The 26,513-nt window shown below is 38.2% G+C and overlaps 1 protein-coding gene across 4 annotated transcripts in view; it reads right to left on the bottom strand.

Moving 5' to 3' along the window:
• PRMT7 (protein arginine methyltransferase 7) overlaps positions 1-26,513 on the bottom strand; it is a 75,612-nt gene that overhangs the window by 19,128 nt on the left and 29,971 nt on the right. For all 4 annotated transcript variants that reach the window (XM_007477228.3, XM_056810105.1, XM_007477230.3 and 1 more), the window contains exons 7-9: positions 24,435-24,676; positions 19,559-19,739; positions 7,263-7,390 (exon numbers count right to left, since the gene is read on the bottom strand). In XM_007477228.3, coding sequence (XP_007477290.1) covers positions 7,263-7,390; positions 19,559-19,739; positions 24,435-24,676 — 551 coding nt within the window. The remainder of the gene's footprint in view (positions 1-7,262; positions 7,391-19,558; positions 19,740-24,434; positions 24,677-26,513) is intronic.

Here is a 26,513-nt window from a genome sequence, read left to right as displayed (position 1 = left end):
AGAATCCTGAGGCAGGGGCAGTTGGGAAAACCTAATGGACATGAGGGGGAGTCTGATCTTGGCTTCTGACTAAGCAGGAGCTCCCAGAGAAGATTTCTGGAAGACCGGATAGTCCCGTAGTCATGTTTCCCAATATCTCAGAGAAACCATCAGCCCTAAACCATCTTGTTTTCTGAACTGAGGGGGATCTATGTGAAAGAGATCAACAGCCAGTTATCTCAGAGGGGTTTATCCTGAGAGGAGTCGGGACAGAATATTTTCTTAAAGGTAGCTTAGGATAGCAGAAACAGTTTTCCATCTGTAGATAGAGAAGGATCAGACAAACCTTGACTTTGACCGAGGCCTGAAAGGGTTGAACTGCTTGATCAATTCCAGCTAGGGATCCCTATATCCCTCTTTCCCAACCTCAACCTTGTTATTCATTTATTAAATCATTATTCAACTTTAGAGCAAAGCAAATAAGAGGACAAAGGAGGATTAGTGGGTAAAGGCTTATTCAGAGGGAGAGCTCTGATAGGCCCAGGTCAAGCCAAATCCTGGGCCAACCATCATTGCTCTGTCTCTGGAAGGAGTTTGATCAGAAGGGACACTGAGGAGTGTTAGATAAAGCAAAATTCCCTAACCAACCATCAATGCTTCACTCTTAAGGTGTTCCCTATCCTGGTACAGACTTCTACATTCCTCTTGCCTCCATTCTACTAAATCAGGGAGAGAGGGTAGCCATTTGCTCTCTGTCTAGAAGGAAGGGATACTCCTGAGGGTTAGCTCACCAAAACATTCTAACCAGCCATTTATATCAACAACCAAGGGGTTTTCCTACCCTTTTTACAATTCTTATTGATAGTTTTGATTTCTTTATCTGAAAACTGCCTATACATGTCCTTTGACCATTTGTCAATTGGGGACTGGCTTGATTATTTTGTACAATTGACTTAGCTCCTTATAAATTTGAGAAATTAGCCCTTTGTCAGAGATTATTGTTATAAAATTTTTCTCTCAATTTGTTGATTCCCTTCTAATTTTGGTTGCAATGGTTTTGTTTGTACAAAAACTTTTAGTTTACTGTAATCAAATTTATTTGTTTTACATTTTGTAATGTTCTCTATCTCTTGCTTGGTCTTAAATTCTTTCCTTTCCCAAAGATCTGACAGGTATACTATTCTATGTTCACCTAATTTACTTATCATTTCCCTCTTTATATTTGAGTCACTAACCCATTCTGAAATTATCTTAGTATAGGGTGTGAAGAATGTTGATCTAAACTTAATCTCTCCAATACTGTTTTCCGATTTTCCCAGCAGTTTTTGTCAAATGGTGGGTTCTTGTCCGAAAAGCTGGAATCTTTGGGTTTATCGAACACTAGCTTGCTGAGGTCATTTACCCTAAGTCTATTCCATTGATCCACCCTTCTATCTCTTAGCCAATACCATATTGTTTTGATGATCACTGCTTTATAGTACAGTTTAAGATCTGGTACTGCTAGGCCACCATCCTTCACATTTTCTTTCATTAGTTCCCTTGATAATTCTCGATCTTTTGTTCTTCCAGATGAATTGTTACAATTTTTTCTAGTTCTATAAAAAAGGTTTTTGGTAGTTTGATAGGTATGGGGCTGAATAAGTGAATTAATTTAGGTAGGATTGTCATTTTTATTATATTAGTTCATCCTACCCAAGAACAATTAATGTTTTTCCAATTTAGATCTAGTTTTATTTGTGAAAAATGTTTTGTAGTTGTGTTCGTATAATTCCTGAATTTATATTGGCAAATAGATTCTCAAATATTTTATATTCTCTAGGATGATTTTAAATGGAGTTTTTCTAACTCTTGCTGCTGAGTTCTGTTGGAAATATATAGAAATGCTGATGATTTATGGTGGATGTATTTTGTATCCTGCAACTTTGCTAAAGTTATTCATTATTTCCACTAGCTTTTAGGTTGATTTACTTGGATTCTCCAGGTATACCATCATATCATCTGCAAAAAAAAAAATAGTCTAGTTTCCTCATTGCCTACTCTGATCCCTTCGATTTCTTTTTCTTCTCTAATTGCCATTGCTAAGCATTTCCAGTACAATATTAAATAATAGTGGTGATAATAGGCATCCTTGCTTCACTCTGGATCTTACAGGGAAAGGCTCCTAACATCCCCCATTTCAGATGATACTTGCTGATGGTTTTAAATAAATTCTGTTTATTATTTTGAGGACTGGCCCTTCTATTCCTATATTTTCTAGTGTTTTTAACAGGAATGGGTGATACATTTTGTCAAAGGCTTTTTCTGAATCTATTTAAATAATCACATTATTTCTGTTAATTTGGTTATTGATATGGTCTATTATGTGGATGGTCTTTCCCTTTCATCCTGTTCCTCCTCACCAGTATTTTGTTTTTCTATCATGCTCCCACACTTCCCCATCTCTCCAATTACCTCCCCCTTCCGTTGTCTTCTATCCCTTCTCATTCTCTGTAGTGTAAGAAAGAATTTTATACCCCCTGAGTATATTTGTTTTTCCCTCTCTGATCCAGTTTCAATGAGAATAAAGTTTAACCATAGCCTAAGACCACCCTTATCCTCTCTTCTCTATAATGATTCTTCATGACTCTTTATGTTATATAATTTATCCCCTTTTCTCTCAGTGCTACCTTCTTTCACTCCTTGATTTTTTTGCATATTATTCATATGCATACATATCATACATATATATATCATTTCATATCATCACATTTACATAACATCATATACATCATATCATCATAATCAGCTTACTTCCCCACTCTCTTTTGGAGTAAATTCCTTCTATCTTCTTAACTACTAAGAGAAATTTTTGAGAATTACAGATAGCCTCTTTCCATGTAGATATATAAATGTTTTGACCTTAATGAGTTTTCCCTTTCTTATTTACCTTTTGGGGCTTCTCTTGTGTCTCACGTTTAGATTTCAAATTTTTTGTTTATTCCTGGCTTATTCCTCAGGAATGCTTGGAAATCTTCTATCTTATTGAATGTCCATTTTCCCCCCTAAAAGAAAATACTCAGTTTTGCTGAATAGGTGACTCTGGATTGAAAACCCAAATCTTTCACCTTTCTGAATATATTTCATGTCTTTCAGTCCTTTAACATAAAAGCTTCTAGGTCCTGTGTGATCCTGATTGTAACTCCATAGTATTTGGATTTTTTCTTTCTGGCTACTTGAAGTATTTTCTCCTTGGCTTAGTAGTTCTTTAATTTAGCTATTACATTCCTGGAAGTTGTCATTTGAGGGTTTCTTTCTGGAGGTGATCTGTGAATTCTTTTAATTTCAATTTTATTTTCTTGTTCAAAGATCTCTGGGAAGTTTTCTTTGATAATTTCTTGTAATATGATGTTTTGTTCTTGATCATGGCTTTCAGGTAGTCCAATAAATCTCAAATTGTCTCTCCTGGATCTATTTTCTAGGTCAGTTGTTTTTTCAATAAGACATTTCATGTTTTCTTGTTTTTTCATTCCTTTGATGCTGCTTTGTTTCTTGATTTCTCTTTGTTTCTAGATACTCAATTCTGATTTTTAAGACCTGATTTCCCTGTGTCAGTTTTTGGTTCTTCTTTTTCAACTGACCCATTTCTTCTTGCATCACTTTCATTTCTCTTCCCCACTTTTTTCCTCTGCCTCTCAATTGGTTTTTGAAGTCTTTTTTGACTAACAGAATCTGTGTCCAATCCATATTTTTCTTTTGAACTTTGCATATGTTTATTTTGCTTTCACTGTCTCCTTCTGTGTATATGCCTTACTCTTTGTTTCCATAAAAATTCTTTAGTTAGATGCTTTTTGGTTGTTTTCTCATTTTTCCTATCTAATTATAGGTAGGCTTTGTTTTCTGGGAATCTGGGGTACCTTCTTAAATTTCAGTCCTTCCTTGATGCTATTTTCAGCTTATTTTCTGGGGTTTTACAAGTTTCAGTTCTTGGAAGATGATGTGATGGTCTGAGGGCTAAGAGCTTCAAGAGCCCCCTCCCCCTAATGATTCAATTGACCCTTGAGATCCTGATAACCCAAAGACTTGCCTTAGGCTTGGTTGTAAGATTTTGGTCTTACTTTGATCTTGATCAGGTTAGGAACTACTCAAATTGTAGCCTCAGGCTTAAGAATACATTTTTGGTCTCACTGTGTACTTGTTCTAATTAGGCACATCCTTGATTGCCCTGTCCTGGAGCTCTGCCCTGAGCTGTAGGAAAAAGGACCCCCTCTCCCTTAGTACTCTCAGCTGTGAGTTTCAAAACTACTCCACCCTATTCAGACCATGCTTTAGAAGATTGGATTTAGCTATTTCCTGATCAATAACAATAGAGATATTTGGAATAACTGAATCAGGTCTTGGAAACCACATTCGCCACCCTACTCAGTGTAACAAGATTAGGAAGAGCTGCAGCAAACTCAAGACAGACCTCTGGGCGGTCCTAGGTCAAGCTAGAGCCACCATTGCACATGTGAGATGTGGGATGCAGGAAGTGAGGTAGAGAATAGCCTCTGGAGTTCTCGGGACTTCCTGTGATTAGTGCAAGAGTCAGTTCGAGGCTGGTGCTTGGAGGTGGAGGAGCCCCACGGCCTGCTTTCCTTCAGATTGGTCACGGGAATGAAAAGGACTAATCCCTTTCCTTGCCTTGACTATCCAAGGCCTTAAAGCCTGCTTTGACTCAGCCTAAGCCAGAGTGGGTCTGGGTTAAACTTCTTTCCTTCTCTCCCTTATCCTTTTCCTCTCTCTCTGTCTCTCTCTATCTCTCTCTGTCTCTCTCTGTCTCTCTCTGTCTCTCTGTCTCTCTCTCTCTGTCTCTCTCTGTCTGTCTCTCTCTCTCTCTTTCCCTCCCTCCTTCTACTACTTTCTTCCTCCTGTTTGTAATTAAAACACCATAAAAATTTGGCAGCTTACTTGAGTGTTTCATTTAGGAATTACATAAGTGAATTCCTTGGTGACCTTAAATTAATATATATCAGTCTTTTAAAGTGATTTCAATATCACACAGCCACCCCAAACAATGAATTATGTCCTCATCCCAAGCCCAGACTGGGATTCCTGGCTTTGCTCTGGGCCCAAACCAATCAGCCCACTTTAGCCCAGACTGACCTGGACTGGGATTGAAACTTCTCCACAGATTTGAAATTTCAAAGGGTTTGGGTTGGCTTGGACCACTATTTGCCCAGGCAGGATCTCAGAATCTGAATGTTCACTTAAGCTTAGGTTCTGAATCTGTGACAGCAGAAATGGGGTGGGAGGCTGTGGTTTGCTCTTGGCTTCCTCTTCCCTCCTTGCTACAGCCTCTTGCTGGCTCTACTCTCCTCTCACCCCTGTGCTCCAGATGTCCTCTGCCTACCTTTTGGGTTTTTCTTTTCTTGAAAGTTGGTTCACAATGTCTCCTTGTTGGTTCTTTCACTCCTGTATTTGTTTCATGGTGATATTTTAATATTGATTGGAGAGGATTCTCATGATGACTCAGAGATACTCTAGTTTACTCTGCCATCTTGGATCTACCCCCAGAAGATCTCAAGGTGTTTTTTAAGAAGTCCCCTTGGTCTTATCATGATAACAATTGATTTATATTGGTTATACTTCTACAGGAAATTATTATCATCAGGTTTCTGTCCATTTTTCTAACTATATCTATTTTTTTCATTCATTATTAAAATAGGCCAGGATGGAGTTGTTTTAACTGTATAACTATTTTAACTGTACTTTTTTTCTTTCTTCTAGCTTTGCTTCTAAGCTGGTAGCCTTACTATACAAGAATGACTGATTCAGGAAAGTCTGCCACACCACTCAGAAGGCAATTCCTATCCATTAAAATCTAATCAACTCCATTTTTTGTTATGTTAATCATTGACTGCCATACCTTCCATATCAGATCATTCCATGAAAAAAAATATTCATGACATATATACATAAAGATATGGGGTTCCAGCATAGTTTATACAAATCTTTGGTCTATCTCAATGATAGCAAACTTTTTAGAGACCACATGCCCGAACTACAACCCTAAAGTCACACATGAATCCCCCACCTTACCCCAGAAGGAGAGGGAGGAAGCACTCCCATTAGACTGCTGGGCAGAGGGGAGGATAATGAGAGAAAGGTCCTCAGGCACACATGAAGAGGGGGAGGGGAACAACCTCCTCCGACATGCTGAAGCATGTGTGCCATAGGATTACAAATATGGGTCTATCTCATCCTTAATCCTGAACCATGATTTCCAACATATTTTTCTTAATCTTCACCATACCCATTTTTGTGTTAAAGCCACAAATATCAAAGTACATGTTGATTTAATCTGGAATGCTTTACTGAGAATGTCAGAGAATTTCTTTATTTCTTCATGCTCTTAAAAAGATTTTGGTATGTAAATTGCAATTCTTTTCATGATGGTCTTTTTGCAAATATTTATCATTTGCATTAAAACAGATGATAAAATATTCCATAAAATTATATGATAAAACCAACTCCTCCAAGGAGAACCTATGATCAATTTTTCCACTGAATCTACAATTTCTTTTGGACTCTATTAGTTTCATTTACAATAAGAATGTTAAGATCAATATAATTCAGTTCCTACAGTAGTGTCTATTCTCTAATCATCAAACTAGTATCTCACATTTGTAGTACAACTGGCTATGTTAAAATGTATAAATAATCTAAAACTATGTTGGTGAACCCATGGCACACATACCCCTGTTTGCCAGAGGGTAACTATTCCCCTCCCCTTCTCGATAGTGCTTGAGGACATTTTTTGCATGCCCCATCCCTCTGTTCAGCGATCCAAATGGAGCACTTCCTCCATTCTCTGGGGTAATGTGGAGGGCTTACAGGCAGCTTTAGGGTTCAGTCTGGGCACACAATCTCAAAAAGGTTCACCAACACTGGTCTAGAACTTGATGGATCTTCATATCCTCTGCCCCCTTTTCCACCATTCTGCCATTAACATTGAAGAAACAGGGATTTGCATTTTTCTTGTTTCGTACATTACCACTGCCAATGATTTATCACCAAGAGAATCTCAGTATTAAGTAAAGCAAGGCCTTGAAAAGGAGGTGTTGCTGAGACTGTGCTTGAAACTTTTACAGAACATTAGCACTTGCCAGAGGTTATAGACCACTGGAATAGCCTTAGAGAATTAGTTACCGCCATATGAGATGAGGCATTAAGCAAGACTTTGGAGGACTTCAAAAATACTAAATACAGAGGCAAAAATTTTAATGTTTACACATTTAGCCCATCTATCTCTTTGGGTTTATTACCTGGTTTTATGAAGGTGGTACCACACACAATAATCATCACGATGAGCAGTCAAATAGAGAGATTCCCCCTGGACCACTGGCTCCTCATTTGGCAAAAAATAGACACATTGCATCCAATGATCTCGCCACTAGAAATTTATGCAAAAATGGAATATAACAAAAAGTGAAAAAAATGCATTAAAAAGAGAAAATTAAAACAAAGAATAAGAAATAGCAAACACGATCAGTAATGAATGGATTGCCAAAGATTATAGACCACTTTTCTTTACCTAACCAGCCCCCAACATGAAACATCATAGTAATTAATATCCTACTTCAGGATCACAATGAAGTTTTAAAAATGGAGGTCATAGAGAGTTAGTTATAGGGAGGTTATGAATACTAATCAACCCACATTCTTTTGATGGAGCATTAGGTATTTCTTTGACTGTAATTCTACTAACAAGGACAAGCTTAGTCCTCCTACTTCCCAAAATAACACAAAGGCATAGAATATCTTTATTTTTGGTTTGAGATGCTTTTTGGACATCCGCCTATACAGGCTAAGCCTTTCTCCCCGGCTTATACATCGCTATTAGGGGGAGATATTACTATTGCTTCCTATATACAGGAGTTACAGCACAAACTACGTGAACTTCATGAATCCGGAGCTGCAGTACAAGCTGGACCATTAGACTTTTCTCTGCATGACCTGAACCCAGGAGATAAAGTTTATATCAAGAATTTCAAGCGAACTGGAACAACTCAACCTTCATGGGAAGGACCATTCCAAATATTATTAACTACTCCAACATCTATAAAGATTGGAGAAAGAGACTCTTGGATTCACTGCTCACATGTGAAGAAAGCATCTTCTGCTGAGACTGATTGACTCTATCCTATCATATGAATTGTGACTCTATCTTATCATATGAATTGGAGATAATAATCCATAGACAAATGGATGTTTTTTTTTCAAGAATATATTGAATTACTGATTTTTTTCTTATTTTTTCTTATTTCTTTTCTTTTATTTTTTGATCAGAATATTTGATTTTTTCTCATTTTTTGTACTGAAGGTACACATAATTAATATTAATATTATTTTTCCCTGCAGTAATACAAGTTAATATATATACTCTTGCTATAATATCAATATATGCCTAAAAGCTTTAAACTATGGGAACCTGCCATTTATTGATAAAATATTATAGGACTGTGATTAATGTTTGTGTCTGATTCCAGGAAAAGGGATAAAAACAAGGAGCACAGACTAAACCTGAATAGTGCCAATAGAGCACACAAGAAATATTAAAGTGAGACTCGAGGTTGCGACGCTTAACTTATGTTTAAGTCGTAGGACTTCCTTGTATCTACACTCTTTATGAAGTACTCAAAGAAGTACAAAGCTTGACTATCATGCTGGCTCCCTATATCTCTGAAGGAAAAAAAATCAGACAAGGGAATGACATTTCCCCATCAAAATAGAATTCTAATTCTTTTCTTCTTATATTATGGCAACTTCCTGTAGTCTTGGCTACAAATGGCTAAGTGAAATATTACTGCATTCTGTCCTACATACTTGTGGGATAGAAATTACTTTAAACTGGACCTATACAAGGTCTATTTTGAATTTTTCTTATGTTTTTGATTATTTTTCTATTCTTTTGATAATTGACACATACACCCCCATAACTGAACATTGCATTCTGAGCTAAACTTGATATTTTTTTTTTAATACTTACTTCAGGGGGGATTGTATTTTAATTTAAAATCTAAGAATTTTTGAATTTTTTTGTTTGAGATTGTATTTTTATAAAAATCCAAGAATTTTGTTTAAGATTTTACTTTTATAAAAAAAAATAAATAATTCAAAGATTTTGATTCTGTTTGAGAAAAGATCTTCAAGAAAGAAGCTTGAAATTTTTATATCCAGAGAATGAACTGTTGCAGAAAGATGCCGAAAACCTACACTTCATCAAGAAGATCAAGAATGAACTTTGGATGTGATTGATTGGACTGAACTTTTGATTGAACATTTATTGTAACTGTACACATTTATGCCAAAAGGGACTGCCCCTAATTTGGCTTTCTGTCAATGCGCCTAGCAAAACATTGGTTTTGCTTTCTTTTCTATTTCCTCTCTCACTATTCTAATTTCTCTTAGAAAATTGAATATTGTGTATATCTTTAGTTAGAAGTGAATTTAGAACTACAAAATGATTATGTTAAATGATCAATGGGGAGACTAGTCTCCCAATGATCATCAGGGGGGATTGTAAACCTTAAAATTCCTTAGACTTATAAATGTTGGAAATTTCACCATTGGGAAATTTCATACTTGAAAAATTTCCTATTGATAGTGGGTCTTGGCTATTAGAATGTGAACCCCATTGGCATGAGAGTTTCCCCCCTGACTCCCTTCTTAAGATTACTTTAGGCGGTTAAGATAGCGGCTTAGAGAAAGCTAAAGTTCAGATCTCCGGAAAACCCTTCCCGACCGATCTCAAACTATAAGCTCCTAAGGCGCCGAAATTCAAAACGATCAACAGCACAGACCCTGGGAACCCTCCTCCTGGACCTGGACCCGGATCAAAAGGTACGGCTCCCCTCAAAAGCCAGAACCCGAGATCACTCGGACCTAAGGGGTAGGAGCGCAGAGTCCAAGGCTCCGGGAAGCTGCAGCCCGGCCCGGCTCAGAGAGCAGGGTCCTCGGAACAACAACCCTCAGGGCCTTCTACCCGAGTCCCAGTGAAAGTAACTGCCTGGAGCTCCCGCTGCAGAGAGCAGGGTCGGAACAACAGCAACCCTCAGGGCGGGCAAGACAGCCTCACGGGCTGGATCCTGCTATCCAAGTCTCAGTGAAAGTCCCTGCCCTCAGAGCTTGGGGAAGCTGCAGCCCATCCCCCCGCAGGCCAACGAAACAGCCTCACGGCCAGCGATTCTGAAGGCAACTCCCGGAAAGCAACCCGACCCAGAGAGCCGGGGGGAGAGTGTGGCCTCGTGGTCCAACCCTTCCATTCCAGTTCCAGTGAGGCATATTCAGTTTAACCCAGGGAAAGCTCATAGAACCGACAATCTGCCCAGGACTAAAGCCTCTGAACACCAGACAGAGATAAGAAAAGCTAATCCTCCACATTCAGAGATGGCAAACTCCACAGAAGCACAGAAGCCCCAAAATACCAAGAAAAATAAGAAGAAAGGGGCGACTTTGGACACATTCTATGGAGCCAACATACAAAATACAGAGCAGATAGAAGAAGATATACAAGAAAATGCTCCAAAATCTTCCAAAGGAAATGGAAACTCTCCACAAACCCATGAAGAATTTGAATCAGAAATGACCAAAAAGATGGAAGCCTTCTGGGAGGAAAAGTGGGAAATAATGCAAAAGAAATTCACGCATCTACAAAATCAGTTTGACCAAACTGTAAAAGAAAACCAGGCTTTAAAGCAAGAACTAATAAAGCAAAGCCAAAACACCAAGAAATTAGAAGAGAACATAAAATATCTCACCGACAAGGTGATAGATCTGGAAAATAGAGGGAGAAGAGATAATTTAAGAATAATTGGACTCCCAGAAAAGCCAGAAATAAACACCAAACTGGACATGGTGATACAAGATATAATCAAAGAAAATTGCCCAGAGATTCTAGAACAAGGGGGCAATACAGCCACTGACAGAGCTCACAGAACACCTTCTACACTAAACCCCCAAAAGACAACTCCCAGGAATGTAATTGCCAAATTCCAAAGCTATCAAACAAAAGAAAAAATCCTACAGGAAGCCAGAAAAAGACAATTTAGATATAAAGGAATACCAATCAGGGTCACACAAGACCTTGCAAGTTCTACTCTGAATGATCTTAAGGCATGGAACATGATCTTCAGAAAGGCAAGAGAGCTGGGTCTCCAACCAAGAATCAGCTACCCAGCAAAACTGACTATATACTTCCAAGGGAAAGTATGGGCATTCAACAAAATAGAAGACTTCCAACTTTTTGCAAAGAAAAGACCAGAGCTCTGTGGAAAGTTTGATACCGAAAATCAAAGAGCAAGGAATACCTGAAAAGGTAAATATTAAGGAAAGGGGAAAAATGTTATCTTCTTCTTTTACTCAAACTCTCTTCTATAAGGACTACATTTATATCAATCTATGTATACTAATATGTGGGGAAAATGTAATGTATAAATAGGGGGTAAAGAAAGACCAAATAGAATAATCGTTCTCACACAAAGATTCACATGGGAAGGGGAGGGGAAGAAAACTCCTATAAGAAGGAGAGGAAGAGGGGGGGGGGGTTACTTAAACCTCAATCTCAGGGAAATCAACTCTGAGAGGGAAAAACATCCAGATCCATTGGGATCTTGAATTCTATCTTACCCAACAAGGGTAAGGAGAAGGGAAAACCAAGGGGGGGAGGGGGAGAGGGAGAACAAAAAGGGAGGGAAAGAGAGGGGGGAGGGGGAGGAAAGAAAAAGGGAGGGACTAAAAAGGGAAACATCAAGGGAGGGGACAAGGGGGACTGATTCAAAGTAAATCACTGGACTAAAAGGTAGAGCCGAAGAAGAAAAGGTTAGAATTAGGGAAGGCAATCAAAATGCCAGGGAGTCCACAAATGACAATCATAACTTTGAACGTGAATGGGATGAACTCACCCATAAAATGTAGACGAATAGCAGAATGGAGAATAGCAGAATGGATTAGAATCCAAAACCCTACCATATATGTTGTCTTCAAGAAACACACATGAGGCGGGTTGACACCCACAAGGTCAGAATTAAAGGATGGAGTAAGACCTTCTGGGCCTCAACTGATAGAAAGAAGGCAGGAGTGGTAATCATGATATCTGATAAAGCCAATGCAAAAATAGACCTGATCAAAAGGGATAGGGAAGGTAATTATATTTTGTTAAAAGGGACTCTAGACAACGAGGAAATATCATTAATCAACATGTATGCACCAAATAATATAGCACCCAAATTTCTAATGGAGAAACTAGGAGAATTGAAGGAAGAAATAGACAATAAAACCATACTAGTGGGAGACTTAAACCAACCATTATCAAATTTAGATAAATCAAATCAAAAAATAAATAAGAAAGAGGTAAAAGAAGTGAATGAAATCTTAGAAAAATTAGAATTAATAGACATATGGAGAAAAATAAATAGGGATAAAAAGGAATACACCTTCTTCTCAGCACCACATGGCACATTCACAAAAATTGACCATACACTAGGTCACAGAAACATAGCACACAAATGCAAAAAAGCAGAAATAATGAATGCAGCCTTCTCAGATCACAAGGCAATAAAAATAATGATTAGTAATGGTACATGGAAAACCAAATCTAAAACCAATTGGAAATTAAACAATATGATACTCCAAAACCGTTTAGTTAAAGAAGAAATCATAGAAACAATTAATAATTTCATCGAGGAAAATGACAATGGCGAAACATCCTTTCAAACCTTTTGGGATGCAGCCAAAGCAGTAATCAGAGGTAAATTCATATCCCTGAATGCTTATATTAACAAACAAGGGAGAGCAGAGATCAATCAATTGGAAATGCAAATGAAAAAACTCGAAAGCGATCAAATTAAAAACCCCCAGCAGAAAACCAAATTAGAAATCCTAAGAATTAAGGGAGAAATTAATAAAATCGAAAGTGATAGAACTATTGATTTAATAAATAAGACAAGAAGCTGGTACTTTGAAAAATCAAACAAAATAGACAAAGTACTGGTCAATATAATGAGCTAAATCAATTGTACAAAAAATCAAGCCATTCTCCAATTGATAAATGGGCAAGGGAAATGGATAGGCAGTTCTCAGATAAAGAAATCAAAACTATTCTAAATCTCTTATAATCAGAGAGATGCAAATCAAAACAACTCTGAGGTATCACCTCACACCTAGCAGATTGGCTAACATAACAGCAAAGGAAAGTAATGAATGCTGGAGGGGATGTGGCAAAGTAGGGACATTAATTCATTGCTGGTGGAGCTGTGAACTGATCCAACCATTCTGGAGGGCAATTTGGAACTATGCCCAAAGGGCGACAAAAGAATATCTACCCTTTGACCCAGCCATAGCACTGCTGGGTCTGTACCCCAAAGAGATAATGGACACAAAGACTTGTACAAAAATATTCATAGCTGCGCTCTTTGTGGTGGCCCAAAACTGGAAAACGAGGGGATGCCCATCAATTGGGGAATGGCTGAACAAACTGTAGTATATGTTGGTGATGGAATACTATTGTGCTAAAAGGAATAATAAAGTGGAGGAGTTCCATGGAGACTGGAACAACCTCCAGGAAGTGATGCAGAGCGAGAGGAGCAGAACCAGGAGAACATTGTACACAGAGACTAATACACTGTGGTATAATCGAACGTAATGGACTTCTCCATTAGTGGCGGTGTAATGTCCCTGAACAACTTGCAGGGATCCAGGAGAAAAAAACACCATTCATAAGCAAAGGATAAACTATGGGAGTGGAAACACCGAGAAAAAGCAACTGCCTGAATACAGAGGTTGAGGGGACATGACAGAGGATAGACTCTAAATGAACACTCTAATGCAAATACTATCAACAAAGCAATGGGTTCAAATCAAGAAAACATCTAATGCCCAGTGGACTTACGCGTCGGCTATGGGGGGTGGGGGGGAGGAAAAGAAAATGATCTATGTCTTTAACGAATAATGCTTGGAAATGATCAAATAAAATATATTTAAAAATTCAAAAAAAAAAGATTACTTTAGGACAGAAACCTTTTGCTGAACAATGGAAAGGACTTTGACCTATGCTTAAGCATAGAACAGGAATTTCTTTGAGTCATGATTGATTTTAGAATTGATACAATGAAGATACTTGGAATCAATCTCCTCCCTATTCAGTCCTAACAGGATTGAGTAAGGGCTGCAGCCTAGATCAAAATTTAATTATTCCAATCTCTACACTACTCAGGTTAACAGGATTTAGAAAGGGCTGTAGCAAAGGATCAAAGATTTAATTATTTGAAAATATGACCTTCAACAGACATGTGCAAAGCCAGAGACCTCTGGGCGGTCCTGGGTTAAGCTAGAGCCTCCATTGGCACAGGGAAATTGATGGACAGGTGATTGGTAGATGTGAGGACTGAGGGGAGGGAACTTGGATGGTTTCCTTAAGGATAGGGGGGCTGAAGACTGGAGGTGGTGGAGAAGTTGGTCGGTGTGGTTGGTGTGTGCTCTGAGAAGCTTGCTCTGAAGGAAGCTGAAAGTGGGGGCCTCTGAGACTGTTTCTCCATTTTGGTCACGTGAGTAATAGGGACTGATCTCTTTTCTTTGCCCCAGCTATCTAAGGGCTTGGGCCTTTGGCTCAGCCTAAACAGAAGGGGTATTTAAGCCCTATTCCCTTCTCTCCCCTTTCTCTCTACCTCTATCTCTCTATCTCTAATTCCTTTCTACCTCCTGTTTGTAATTAAAACTCCATAAAAGGTTGACGGCTGACTTGAGTTTTCATTTAGGAATTACATAGCTGAATGCCTTGGCGACCTTAAATTAATATATATCAGTCTTTTAAAAGTGATTTCCTTGTCACACAACGTCTATGGGCACTTCTGATTGCTTATCTTCAACATCTAACAACATTGGGAAAAGGTCAATAACGAGCAACCATAATGATCTAGGAAATGGGGCAGTTCCATGAATGGCCAACTAATAAGATGGGGTCCTTTCTATCTTAAAGATGAAGGCTGAGAAATGTTCTGAATGAATTCTATAAAATCATGAATCCACAGAGGAGAGGCTAATGAAGAAGACTATATGAACTTATTCATCAAAAATTCATAACAATAAGAGAGCAACTCTAAAAGTATAAAATAAGTTGGAGGAAAGAAATGTCATGCTTGGTCAGGGCAATAACCACTGTATTGTTGTTATTGTATTATATAAGTTGGTTCTGGAGCTGTTCCTTTTACCCTCTATCAGTTTTCTGTATGTGTATTTTATTTTATTTTTGTGTGGGTTTTTTTCCCCCCTTCAGAATTTCATTCTTGATATCTCTGTATCGTTCTTGGGCTGACTTCTACTGGAGAATTTTAATTCATAGTATCCTGTTTATCTTTGAAATCTGTTTTCCTAAAATCTATGATGTTTTCTTGCCTTCTTTTGCACATTTTAAGAAGGATTACTACTTCAAGGTTTCTATCATTTCTTTCCCAGGCTTTTCTTATTGATGAGGATCAGTTCATGGAATCCTTGATACTTTTTGGTGCAGTCAACAATGTAAGCAACACTGAGATAAATGAGTCCAAGGCTTTAGTAGAAACAATAAGATAGAGAGTCGGAGGCCAGATGATAATAATTGAGGAGGAGGATATTTTAAGATGTTTCAGAAAGTCCAAAACTAGCTGATAACTCAGGATCTGCATAGGCTGGTATGACCATTTCCTTGGTCACTGGCTCTGAACTCTCATCTGAGTTTGCCCTCCATCACTGCAAAGGTTTGGCAATTTTTCAAACCATTGTTGATCAAGTTAGTCTCACACAAACAAATTCAAAAGAATTAAGAAAAATAGCTAACTATGATTTCAAAGGACCAATGAGGAAACATGCTACATCACAGTTCATAATGAGGCATTTTTTTTTCAAATAAGTCAATGAGGAAATTTGCTATCTAACTATGCATATTCATTACAATAGTTCTTTCTTTTTCCCCCCAATGAGGGGAAGGTGAAGGTGTATTTTAGCTAATTTTTTTAATTAAATGTTTTCAAAGGCATGTTTACACTGAAGCATGGGCAGGTCACAGAAGATAAATACAAAAGCCACAGGCCAAAAAAAAAAAAGACAGCAAAAATTGTTTTTTTTACCTATAGTAGGAGAAAGAGGAGGATTAAAAAAAAAAGTTAACACTACCAATTAGGGTTGATGGGGCAAGGATTGAGAGCCAGGCTTAGAAACAGGAAGTACTAGCTTCAAATCTGATCTAAGACACTTCCTAGTTGTGTGAACGTGGGCAAGTCACTTAACCGCCAATGCCTAGCCCTTAATGTTCTTCTGCCTTGGGACCAATACACAGTATTAATTCTAAGACGTACAGTATGGGTTTAAAAAAGAATAAGAAAGAAAGAAGAGAGTTTTCCAACTCTTATCTTACTTGTTTTTATTATCCAGGTAGAATGATCTTTGGACTAAAAACACAGAACAAATGAAACTAATAGGAAATTCTTACCCCAGAGGAGTAAGTGAACAAATAGAGAACTTCAGTGCCTATAAAGAAGTCAAATTTGTCCAGATGACTACATTTTCAAACATTAAAAACATAGCAAATGTTCTCATTGAGCCACTAATAGACAGTTAACATCCTTGATACAGCAGAAGGAATGGAAGTCCCACAGGAATGGAGAAGACCAAAAAGAATACATTATTCAAACTATAGGGCAGTGAGATTGATATCAAAGTCCTGGAAAAAAAATTTTTTTTGCCATATTATAGGATCTTTTATATATATATATGTATGTATGTATGTATGTATAGAATATATATTATGTAATATAAGATATTATACGGTTAGTAAATATTTAGAAAAGAAAACAGAGGTCACAAAAGTTCAGCATGGCTTCACCAAAAAATGAAACAGCCAAACTAACCTCATTTAATTTTCTGATAGGGTTACTAACCTGGTAGAAAGGAAAAGTGCTATGGATATAATTTCCATGAATTTTAGCAAAATATTTGACAAAAGCTTCTCATGCTGCTCTCATAGAAAAGATAAGGGAACTGGGCTAAAAAGGCAGTAAAATCAGCTAGATTCAGAATTGGCTGAATGGCCAAACAATAATCATTCATTAATGATAGTAGATGTCCCAGAGACATGTAAAACTCAATATATCCAAATTTAAACTCATTACCTTTCCCCACAAACCCTACCCAAAAGGCTCCTATGAACTTAGGCTGCATTAAGAGAAACAAAATGGATACAACTAGTAAGGTTATAGTCTCCATGGACTCATTCTGACCAGATAACAGATAATATTCTGTTTAGCTACAAGATCATTTTAGGAATGTTAAGTTGGAGTGTATCTAGTAGAGGGCAACCAGGAAGAAAAGGCTCTTAAGTTCCTGCCCTATCAGGATCTGTTGAAGGAATAGGAATGTTTTGTCTACAAAAGACTTAAAAGGGACATGAAAACAGCATTCCAGTACATGGAAGGGAATTGGATTTGCCTTGCTTGACCACAGAGGGTAAAAGTTGCAAAGAAGAAACTTTTAAGTTTAACCTAAGGAAAAATGTCCTAAGCATCAGAGCTATTCAAAAGTGCAAAAAGTCATGCCCCAGAAGATGGTGTACTCCATCTACCTCACTGGAGATCTTCAAGCAAGGCTGGATTGACATCCATTCATTCGTTCGTTCTTTTCACTTGCCAAACAATGTTCAAGAGGGGATCTTATTTTATGTCAGGTAGAACAGAGTTCCTTGAAATTTCTTCCAACACTGAGGTTCTGTGTTTTTCTCATTAACTATCTTAGTGGTCCTCAAAACTCTAGGAGATCTCCAACTATTTTTAACACTAAAAGGCCCAGGCATGCCATGGGATACCAAAAAATTTTAGGCAACTGAAATTTTAAAAGGCTTAGGTATTACTTACATTATAAATAAGAGGATATGTTTCTATATTTATTTTTACTGGGTCATTTCCTTGCCCATATTAGTCTTTTCCCTTCGGATTATCAACAGAATTCACCAAACATTCATAAAACTTTGTGAATAATATATTTATAGAATTTCTTAAAAGTTTGCATCTAGTTTCCAGTTTTACTCATTTTTATTTTTCTGATTTTTCAGATTTTCAGAATTTGTATTTTGGCTGTTGTAATAATAACATAGAATAATATCGTGAATATACTTTGGGAACTGTCCAGCAGTCAACCGTCCAGTTGTTAACAAAAAAGGTTAAGTGTTTTGCCTAACGTCACATAGTCAGTAAATGTCTGAGACTGTATTTGAACTCAGGTTTTTCCTAACTCTAAGCCCACAGTTACCTACTGTGCCACCTAGCCATCTCTGGAAAATTCAATGACATTGTGAACTTTAGATTGCTCCACCCTACTTAGTCTAACAAAAATCAGGAAATTGTGACTTTAGTTTACACCACCCTACTTAGTCTAACAAAATCAGGAATGTCTACACCCATACTTAAGGATTAAGTATTTAGGAGGATGGCCTATGACAGACATTTGCTAGCAAATGACAAATCAGAAACAACTGACAGGCCCCTGGGCTGTCCTAAGTCAAGCCTAAGACACCATTGGTACATGTGAGATGCAGGAAAGTGATGTAAAACCATCTATAAATTTCACGGCACTTCCTCTCTCTGGCCTCTTTGATGGCGGAGAGGTGGCTGGCGGCAGCTTGCTGAGCATCTTGGCATCTTGGCATGGCTGCAGCTATTGTCCGGTTCAGAGGTGAGTTTTCCTTGATACTATACTGGGAAAAGCTGAGTAGCCTAGTCGGAGTTTAGACTGATCCTTTCCTCCTTTACTTTCCAAACTTTATCCTCTTAGAAGCCTCTAATCTTCTTCAGAGACCTAGGGGCAGAGGACTTTGAACTCCCCCTGGCACAGGCCAGGCAGGAGAAATCCTATATTTTCCCCTCTCTTTTCTTGATTTCTTCCCTATATGTTGATTAAAACTCCATATATTTCCAACTGACTTGGGTCTTTTATTTGGGATATCCCCTGGTGACCAAAAATTAAATTTAAATTTAGGTCACGACCCTAAATTATCCTTACAACATAAATGCTACAAATACAATGCATGAGACAGAGAAAGAGTATTCATGATTTGATAAGTGATTATGAGTACATTGGTGAAGTACATTCTATAGCTAAAAATCTAAGCCACAGTGTTTTAAAGATAAAAATTAAGTTTTGGGGCAATAAACTATTACTTCTCAAAGCACTGGGAAGATGCCTGCCACAACTCAATATTATTCTACTTCAATCTAGCCCTAGTGAATAGTCTATAGCATTCATTAAAAATATATAAATATATATATATATCAGCCATTTTTAAAGTCATTTTATATATATTTATAAATATACACACACAATATGTCAAGAAAATTCTCATTTCTTCCTTTCAAATTTTATTTTGTTGAACTAAGAAATATTCAGAAATCTACAAATGCTGAGGGCCAAAGAGTAATAAGATGTGCTAAACGGTCCATTACATGAGATGAATTCAAAAGTTCAAAGTTCAGTACTGTTTCTTGTGGCATTATCAATATAAGAAATCTACTACCCATAAAAAATTATGCATGCCTCTTACCTGGATATTTTTAGGGTCAGAATGCACCCAGTAAGGTGCCATACTGCACTTTATTTTCCCATCAGGATCCATATCAATATCCCACCATGACAAGACCACCTGTGCTCTGCCAGACACCAATGGCTCAAACTGCATAGTGTGATAGGCTGGTGAGCTATACACCTGTTTACTGAAGTCCACACTGTAAGAAAATATTTAAGAAACTTAAGAGTTTTTAAGGTCACAAGTTTTCCTATTTTAAGAATACATGATATAATACAGGGCAAAATCTAGGCGACATAAAAACAAAAGCTATTGATAATAAACAGATATACGCATATATATGTATATATATATGTATATACTTACGTATGATACACACACACACACACACACACACACACACACACACACACAACACCCCATAAAAACAAGAGTCCTTCCCTCAATGGAAAGAACAGGAAGTATTCAAAAAAGAAAATGCAAGCAAGAAGGCTCCAAATAATTAATTATAAAGATATAAATTAAAACTATGAGGTTTAGCCTCAGTTAACAAACTAGAAAAAAAAATGAAAGAAAAGTGGCAAATGTTTGAGAGGTTATAGGAAGATAAATATACTATTATTGGAGATGAGAACTAATATAACTATTCTTTGGCTCTGAGGTAGTGATTTATAATTATATTTCTTAAAGTCATTAAACTGTAATAACATGTGAAAAAACAGGAATTCAATGTTTGTTTGTTTTTTAAACCCTTAGTATTGGTTCTAAGGCAGAAGAACAGTAAGGGCTAGGCAACTGGGGTCAAATGACTTGTCCATGGTTACACAGCTAGGAAGTATCTAAGGCCAGATTCGAACTCAGGACTTCCTTTCTCCAAGCCTGACTATCCACTAAGCCACCCAGCTGCCCTGAATTCAATAGTTATTAATTTTGTTTATTATTATTAATACTTATAATCATTGCTACTGTACATATGACCACTGTCAGTTTAAGCCTACATCAAAAGCTTTTCAAAATTTGGCATCTAGGTGAGGTAGACAGTCAGTGTGGCTATGTCAGGAGAAAGCATGGAACATCCAGCCCAGTGAGTGAACCTTCCACCTAACCCCAACCATGAAGAGGCTGTGGACAAGACACAAAGGATGAGTGGACATGGATGGGTACCAATTGACATCAATGAAGAAAAGTTCCAAATCAGTGAGATCATAGTCCATGAAAGTCAGACAAAGAGAAAAGCAAATGTATGTATACACACACACATACATATATAGGATATTAAAAAATAAGACCACATTTTTCGTAATAACAAATTTTTTTAAGATAGCACTTTAATGAGCTTCTACTATAACATGTGAAAAATCTTATTAATTCAAATGAACTCCCCCCTTTTTCTTCAGCTAAAATCACAAAGTTAAAAATGATAGAAAAAACAGCTGGAAGTGCCCTCTCTTTCCTTGTGCCTCTTGCTGTTTGAGGTATCTGTGGTTTACCAAAAAAGTGTCCCTTCCACATGGCAGGATTCTCTCATTTTTTAATATAATTGCTAAGATAGCAAGTCAAGTTTATAAAGAAGATGCATTTAGAAATAATCCTAAAAGAGAAAGCAAGTTTATAACCCTGCACCATGCAGAAATTCTATTTATATAGGCTTTTTTCCCCTCCTTTAATACATGTTCACATCTTGACCTTTTTTACTTGTGTTTCTCAAACAGTTTCTGACCCCCCATTCAGTACTGGGGCAAAATGTATCTATATAAATATTCACATGAAAGTAGTAACTTACAAAAAGAAGAAAAAAACAAGGCAGCTTCATAACACAATTACTCTTTTACACTTTAAACAACCTAACTTCTGCCATTCAGAATAAATATTCACCAGCATATGGAGCAGGCTTAAAAGGGAGCTGTTATCGCTTTGGGCCTGGAGTCCTCAGGGAAGCAGTGGTGGTTTTCTTGGACACAGTGGGGAGTTGGAAAGCTTTGTTAACCCTCGCCTGGAACTGCCTTGGCTCCCTGCTGTGCTACTCTCCACTGTCTGAATAAGTCTGCTGGTCTCTAGGAGGTCAAAGTCAGAAGTGTCACTTCCTGCTTCAGGGCATGTTGCAGCCGGGTTTGCTTGGACACAGAAAGCTTGCACACAGTGTCCCACTGGGTGCTAGGCTCCTGGAGCTGGGTCTGCACCTAGATGGTGTCATCCTGGCTGTTCTCAATCAGTTCCCATCCTGACCCCTTCAGGACCTGTACAGTCCCAATACACTTTCCCAGTCTCTTCTGGAAAATCTTGTGAGCCTCCATGAGGTTCATGAACATATCAAGATCCCCAGAGACAGGCTGGTCTTCGGCCAGCTGGGCCTCCACCTCGTACATGCATGAATGGGCCTGAGAAGAGGAGGGCCTCTTCTAGCCAATGCAGCTGTTCCACAGGCTTGCTGCACACTCTGTCCCATTTGTCTCTGACTTTCCCCAGGAAGCTGTCAAGTTTCTGAGCATCATCAGGAAGCGAGGCTTTTTCTTTCAAGGCTTGCCTAGTCTGAATGGTAGTACCATACAAAAGTTGTTTGCCACCACGTGTTTTCTGAAATTCCATGTGCCTGGACAGCTAAAGCTTAATTTTGTTTGGATTGTTGGATATCTCCAGCTGAGTCCAGACTATTCTCTGCATCTTCTAGGCAATCAATTTTTTCCAAGTTTCTTGGAACTGTTTAGCTCTCAACAGACCGCTGGACCACTTTTTCCCATTGAGACTGAACATTAACCAATAAATTCTTGAATAGGACTTTTGACTGAGAAACTTCAACTGATTTCCAATCTGATGCAATTCAGTGATGTGGTCCCGGTGAGCATTACTTCATTGGCCAAAAGCCTATGCTCGTCTATTTGCCAGAGGATGGTATTTAAGCTGGTTGGAGGTATGAGAGCCAAACTCTGCTCTGCTAGCATGAGCCAGCTGATAAATTTCTATAGGGAACTCTGGAATTCTGTTGCCAGGCTAAGTACTTCTTCCACCTTTGACTTCCTTTCTTCCATCTTGCTGCTGACCACATGCCTCTTCTGTTCTAAGAGTATGACACTATGCTGTTTTTGAGCCAGATCCAGAGTCATCTCGGCTTAGCAGCATTGGCCTCCCTTTGTCCAGCAGTCAGTTATATATCTCCTTCTGGCCTTTCAACTGGTCAGAGTTCCATGTGAGCATGAAGTTGTTGAAAAAGTTGGAGAATAGCTAAATAAACTGTGGTATATAAATGAAGAGGAATATTACTGCACCATAATAAATGATGACTATGAAGAAGGCAGAATGAACAAGGAGAACAATTTCCACAATGACCACGGTCATATGAAGAAAAACACTGAATGCAGAATGAGAGACATTTTCAGACATGGCCAAAATGTTTAATGATTTTGTTGACTATATTTACTATAAGGAAAGGTTCTATCAGCTAGGGAATCATCAGAAAGAGACAATGGGTATTTTTTGTTTGTTTGTTTTTTATTTTAAACCCTTACATTCCATCTTAAAATCAATACTGTATATTGGTTCAAAGGCAGAAAAGAGGTAAGGGCCAGGCAATGGGGGTTAACTGACTTGACCAGGGTCACACAGCTACAATGTCTCTGAATTTGAACCTAGGACCTTCCTTCTCTGGGCCTGGCTCTTAATTCACTAAGTCACCTAACTGCCCCCCCCTAAGAAAAACAACATTTTTTAAGAATATATATACCATGTCCAACCATTCCAGAGGGCAATTTAGAACTATGCCCAAAGGGCTTTAAAAGACTGCCTGCCTTTGATTCAGCCATACTACTGCTGGGTTTGTACACCAAAGAGATAAAAAGGAAAAATATTTGTACAAAAATATCTATAGCCATGCTCTCTGTGGTGACAAGAAACTGGAAAATAAAAAGGTGTCTCTCAATTGGGGAATGGCTGAACAAATTGTGGTATCTGCTGGTGATGGAATACTATTGTGCTGAAAGGAATCATGAACTGGAGAAATTCCATGGAGACTGGAACAACCTCCAGGGATTGATGCAGAGTGAAAGGAGCAGAACCAAGAGAACATTGTACACAGAGACAGATGCACTGTGGTACAATTGAATGTAATGGACTTCTCTACTAGCAGCAATGCAATAATCCAGGATAATCCAGAGGAATTTATGAGAAAGATCACTATCCACATCCATAGAAAGAACTGTGGGAGCAGAAAAATGGAAGAAAAATGTATGATTGATCATGTGGTTCAATGGAGATATGACTGGAGTTTTGATGTTAAAAGATGACTCAACTAAAGATATGAATAACATGGAAATAGGTTTTGAACAAAGATACGTGTATAACCCAATGGAACTGCTTGTCAGTTTTGGGAGGGGGAAGGAGAGAGCCGGGGCAGGGAAGCTCATGAATCACATAACCATGGGAAAATATTCTAAATAAAATTTTAAAAATAAAAAATAAGAGAATATATATATACCATGAGAAACAGTTACTTAGTAAAGTGAATAGTGCATCAGGTCAGTCAGGAGGACCCTAGTTCAAATCTGACCTCAAACACTTCCTACCTATGTGACCCTGGGGAAGTCGCATAACCTTCATTGTTCCTAACCTTTACCAACTCTTCTGCCATAAAATCAAGACCAAGTATCAATTCTAAGACAGAAAGTAAGTTTAAACAAAAAAAAAAGAAGAAATAATATGCCTACCAACAATTACATTGGAGTCCATAATCAATCAACACATATTTCTTCTGTCCAAAAGCAGTGTGCTGCTTTACCCCTCAAAATATTTTTCAAGCCCTCAATTCTATTCTGTCTTTGCCTATGTTCTTTCCTTTCTTGCTCTCTGCTTCTGAGACAGCACACTGTAATTAAAAAAAGGATTAGCTTGTTTCCTGTCTTACCTAAACATTGTCAGTACATTGCTTAGGACAGTAAAGTCCCCCGATGGCATCTGGTTCAGCTGAATATCATAGACTGATGGAGCCCCAGGGCAATTCTCCATTTCTGAGGGGGCAACAATAATTTTCTCAACACTGTCTGTCTGAATATGAATGGGAAACAATTTGTTCCAGGACCACATTCTTTTTGACTCCACCAGCTGCGCATAGACGGTTGCCCTGTGAGGCACTGCCTCACAGTTTTCCTAAAGGTTCACAAAAAAAAAAGAGAAAAGTGGTGAATTCAGTTGCTGTTATGCTTATTACTTCCATGCAAGGAAAAGTCAACTTTTTTTAAAGAGTAAACTTTTGTGGTAATACCTTGTAATCTGGTTTTAGTAATAATCTGAGTTAAAGAAAGGTCTACATGATCTGCCCTACATTACAAGGGAAGTTGTGGAAAAAATCACTGATGGATTTTGGAGTTCCTAACTCCTAAGAATAGGTTGTAACTGCATCATGCAGATTAATCCCCACAGTGACTCAGTTATAGGCGCCCCTGCATATTAAAGACATACCTAAGAAATAGCTATTAGGGACCAGCTCTGGCCAAACAGTGTGTAGTAATGCTGACTACAGTACTTTTGAAAGGAAAATATTTAAAGTGGAGTTTTTCAAGTTTTTACAACTGTCATATCTTAGACATCATTTTCCTCTCCACAGAGGACCTTCCCTATTACCTTAGCCCTGTGAATTTCAAAACTACTCAACCCTATTCAGACCATTCTTTAGAAGATGGGATTTAGCTATTTCCTTATCAATAACAATAGAGATACTTGGAATAACAGAATCAGGTCTTGGAAACTACAATCTCCACCCTACTCAGGGTAACAAGATTAGGAAGGGCTGCAGCAAAACTCAAGATTTAATTATTTGAGAATATGGCCTTCAACAGACATGTGCAAAAAGGACAGACCTCTGGGCGGTCCTAGGTTAAGCTAGAGCCACCATTGGCACAGGTGAGACACTGGAAGTGAGATAGAGGACAGCTCAGGAGTTCTCGTGACTTCCTATGAGGAGGGAGAGAGGTTGTTGGAGCCTGGTGTTTGGAGTTGGAGGAGCCCACAGACTGTTTCTCCATTTTGGTCACGTGAGTGATAGGGACTGATCTCTTTTCTTTGCCTCGGCTATCCAGGGCCTTGGGCCTTTGGCTCAGCCTAAGCAGAGTGGGTATTTAAGCCCTATTTTGTCTCTCCCTTTTCCCTCTCTCTCCCTCTAATACTTTTCTTCCTCCTGTTTGTAATTAAAACACCATAAAAGGGTTGACGGCTGACTTGAGTTTTCATTTAGGAATTACATAGCTGAATTCCTTGGCGACCTTAAATTAATATATATCAGTCTTTTAAAGTGATTTCCATATCACAGCCCCAACCTGAGCTCTGAATCTCACTCTAAATGACTTACTCTTCTCTTTCATGAACTCCCAAGTCCTATCACACAGGATACCTCTCTGCCCCTCCCATACAGCAGTCCCCCTCCACACCTCTGCACAGGTTGTCCCTCAGCCTGGAAGAGATTACTTCCTCAACTCCACTTCAAAGAGTCTCTTACCTCTTCCAGATGCAGCTCAAGGACCACTTTCTACACAAAGGCTTTTTTGATTCCCTGAATTGCTCATACCCTCCTGCTCCTTTGAACCTAATTACCTCAAATTTATTTTGTGTTTGTTCTATATGCTTATATATGGACATGTTTTTTCCCCCTAGTAGAGGGCAGGTATTGTGGTGGTGCTTTTGTATTTGTACTTAGCATAGAACCTAACACAATACCAAGCTCTTAGTAAGCACTTAATACTCATAGGAATTTGAGTGTTAAAAGTGGCCAATTCTCCCAAATTCTCCAGCATACTTCCAATCTCCCAGGTTGTTATTTTTCTCCCAGAACAATGGAAAGTCACTGGTTGAACTGAACTAAGAAAAGATGTATCCCTTTTCCCAAGAGACCCCGGACTTAGGAGAAACAGTGCATCAATCAAAGGAGACAAAAGAGCTCTCTAGTCTACCATTTCACCAAGCCTTGCTATTTTTTCCATGACACCAAGGC

The sequence above is a fragment of the Monodelphis domestica genome, chromosome 1 (assembly GCF_027887165.1).
Source record: "Monodelphis domestica isolate mMonDom1 chromosome 1, mMonDom1.pri, whole genome shotgun sequence".
Classification (NCBI taxonomy): domain Eukaryota; kingdom Metazoa; phylum Chordata; class Mammalia; order Didelphimorphia; family Didelphidae; genus Monodelphis; species Monodelphis domestica.
The sequence above is the reverse complement of the archived record's forward strand: the minus strand, read 5'-3'. Positions and strand labels throughout refer to the sequence as shown.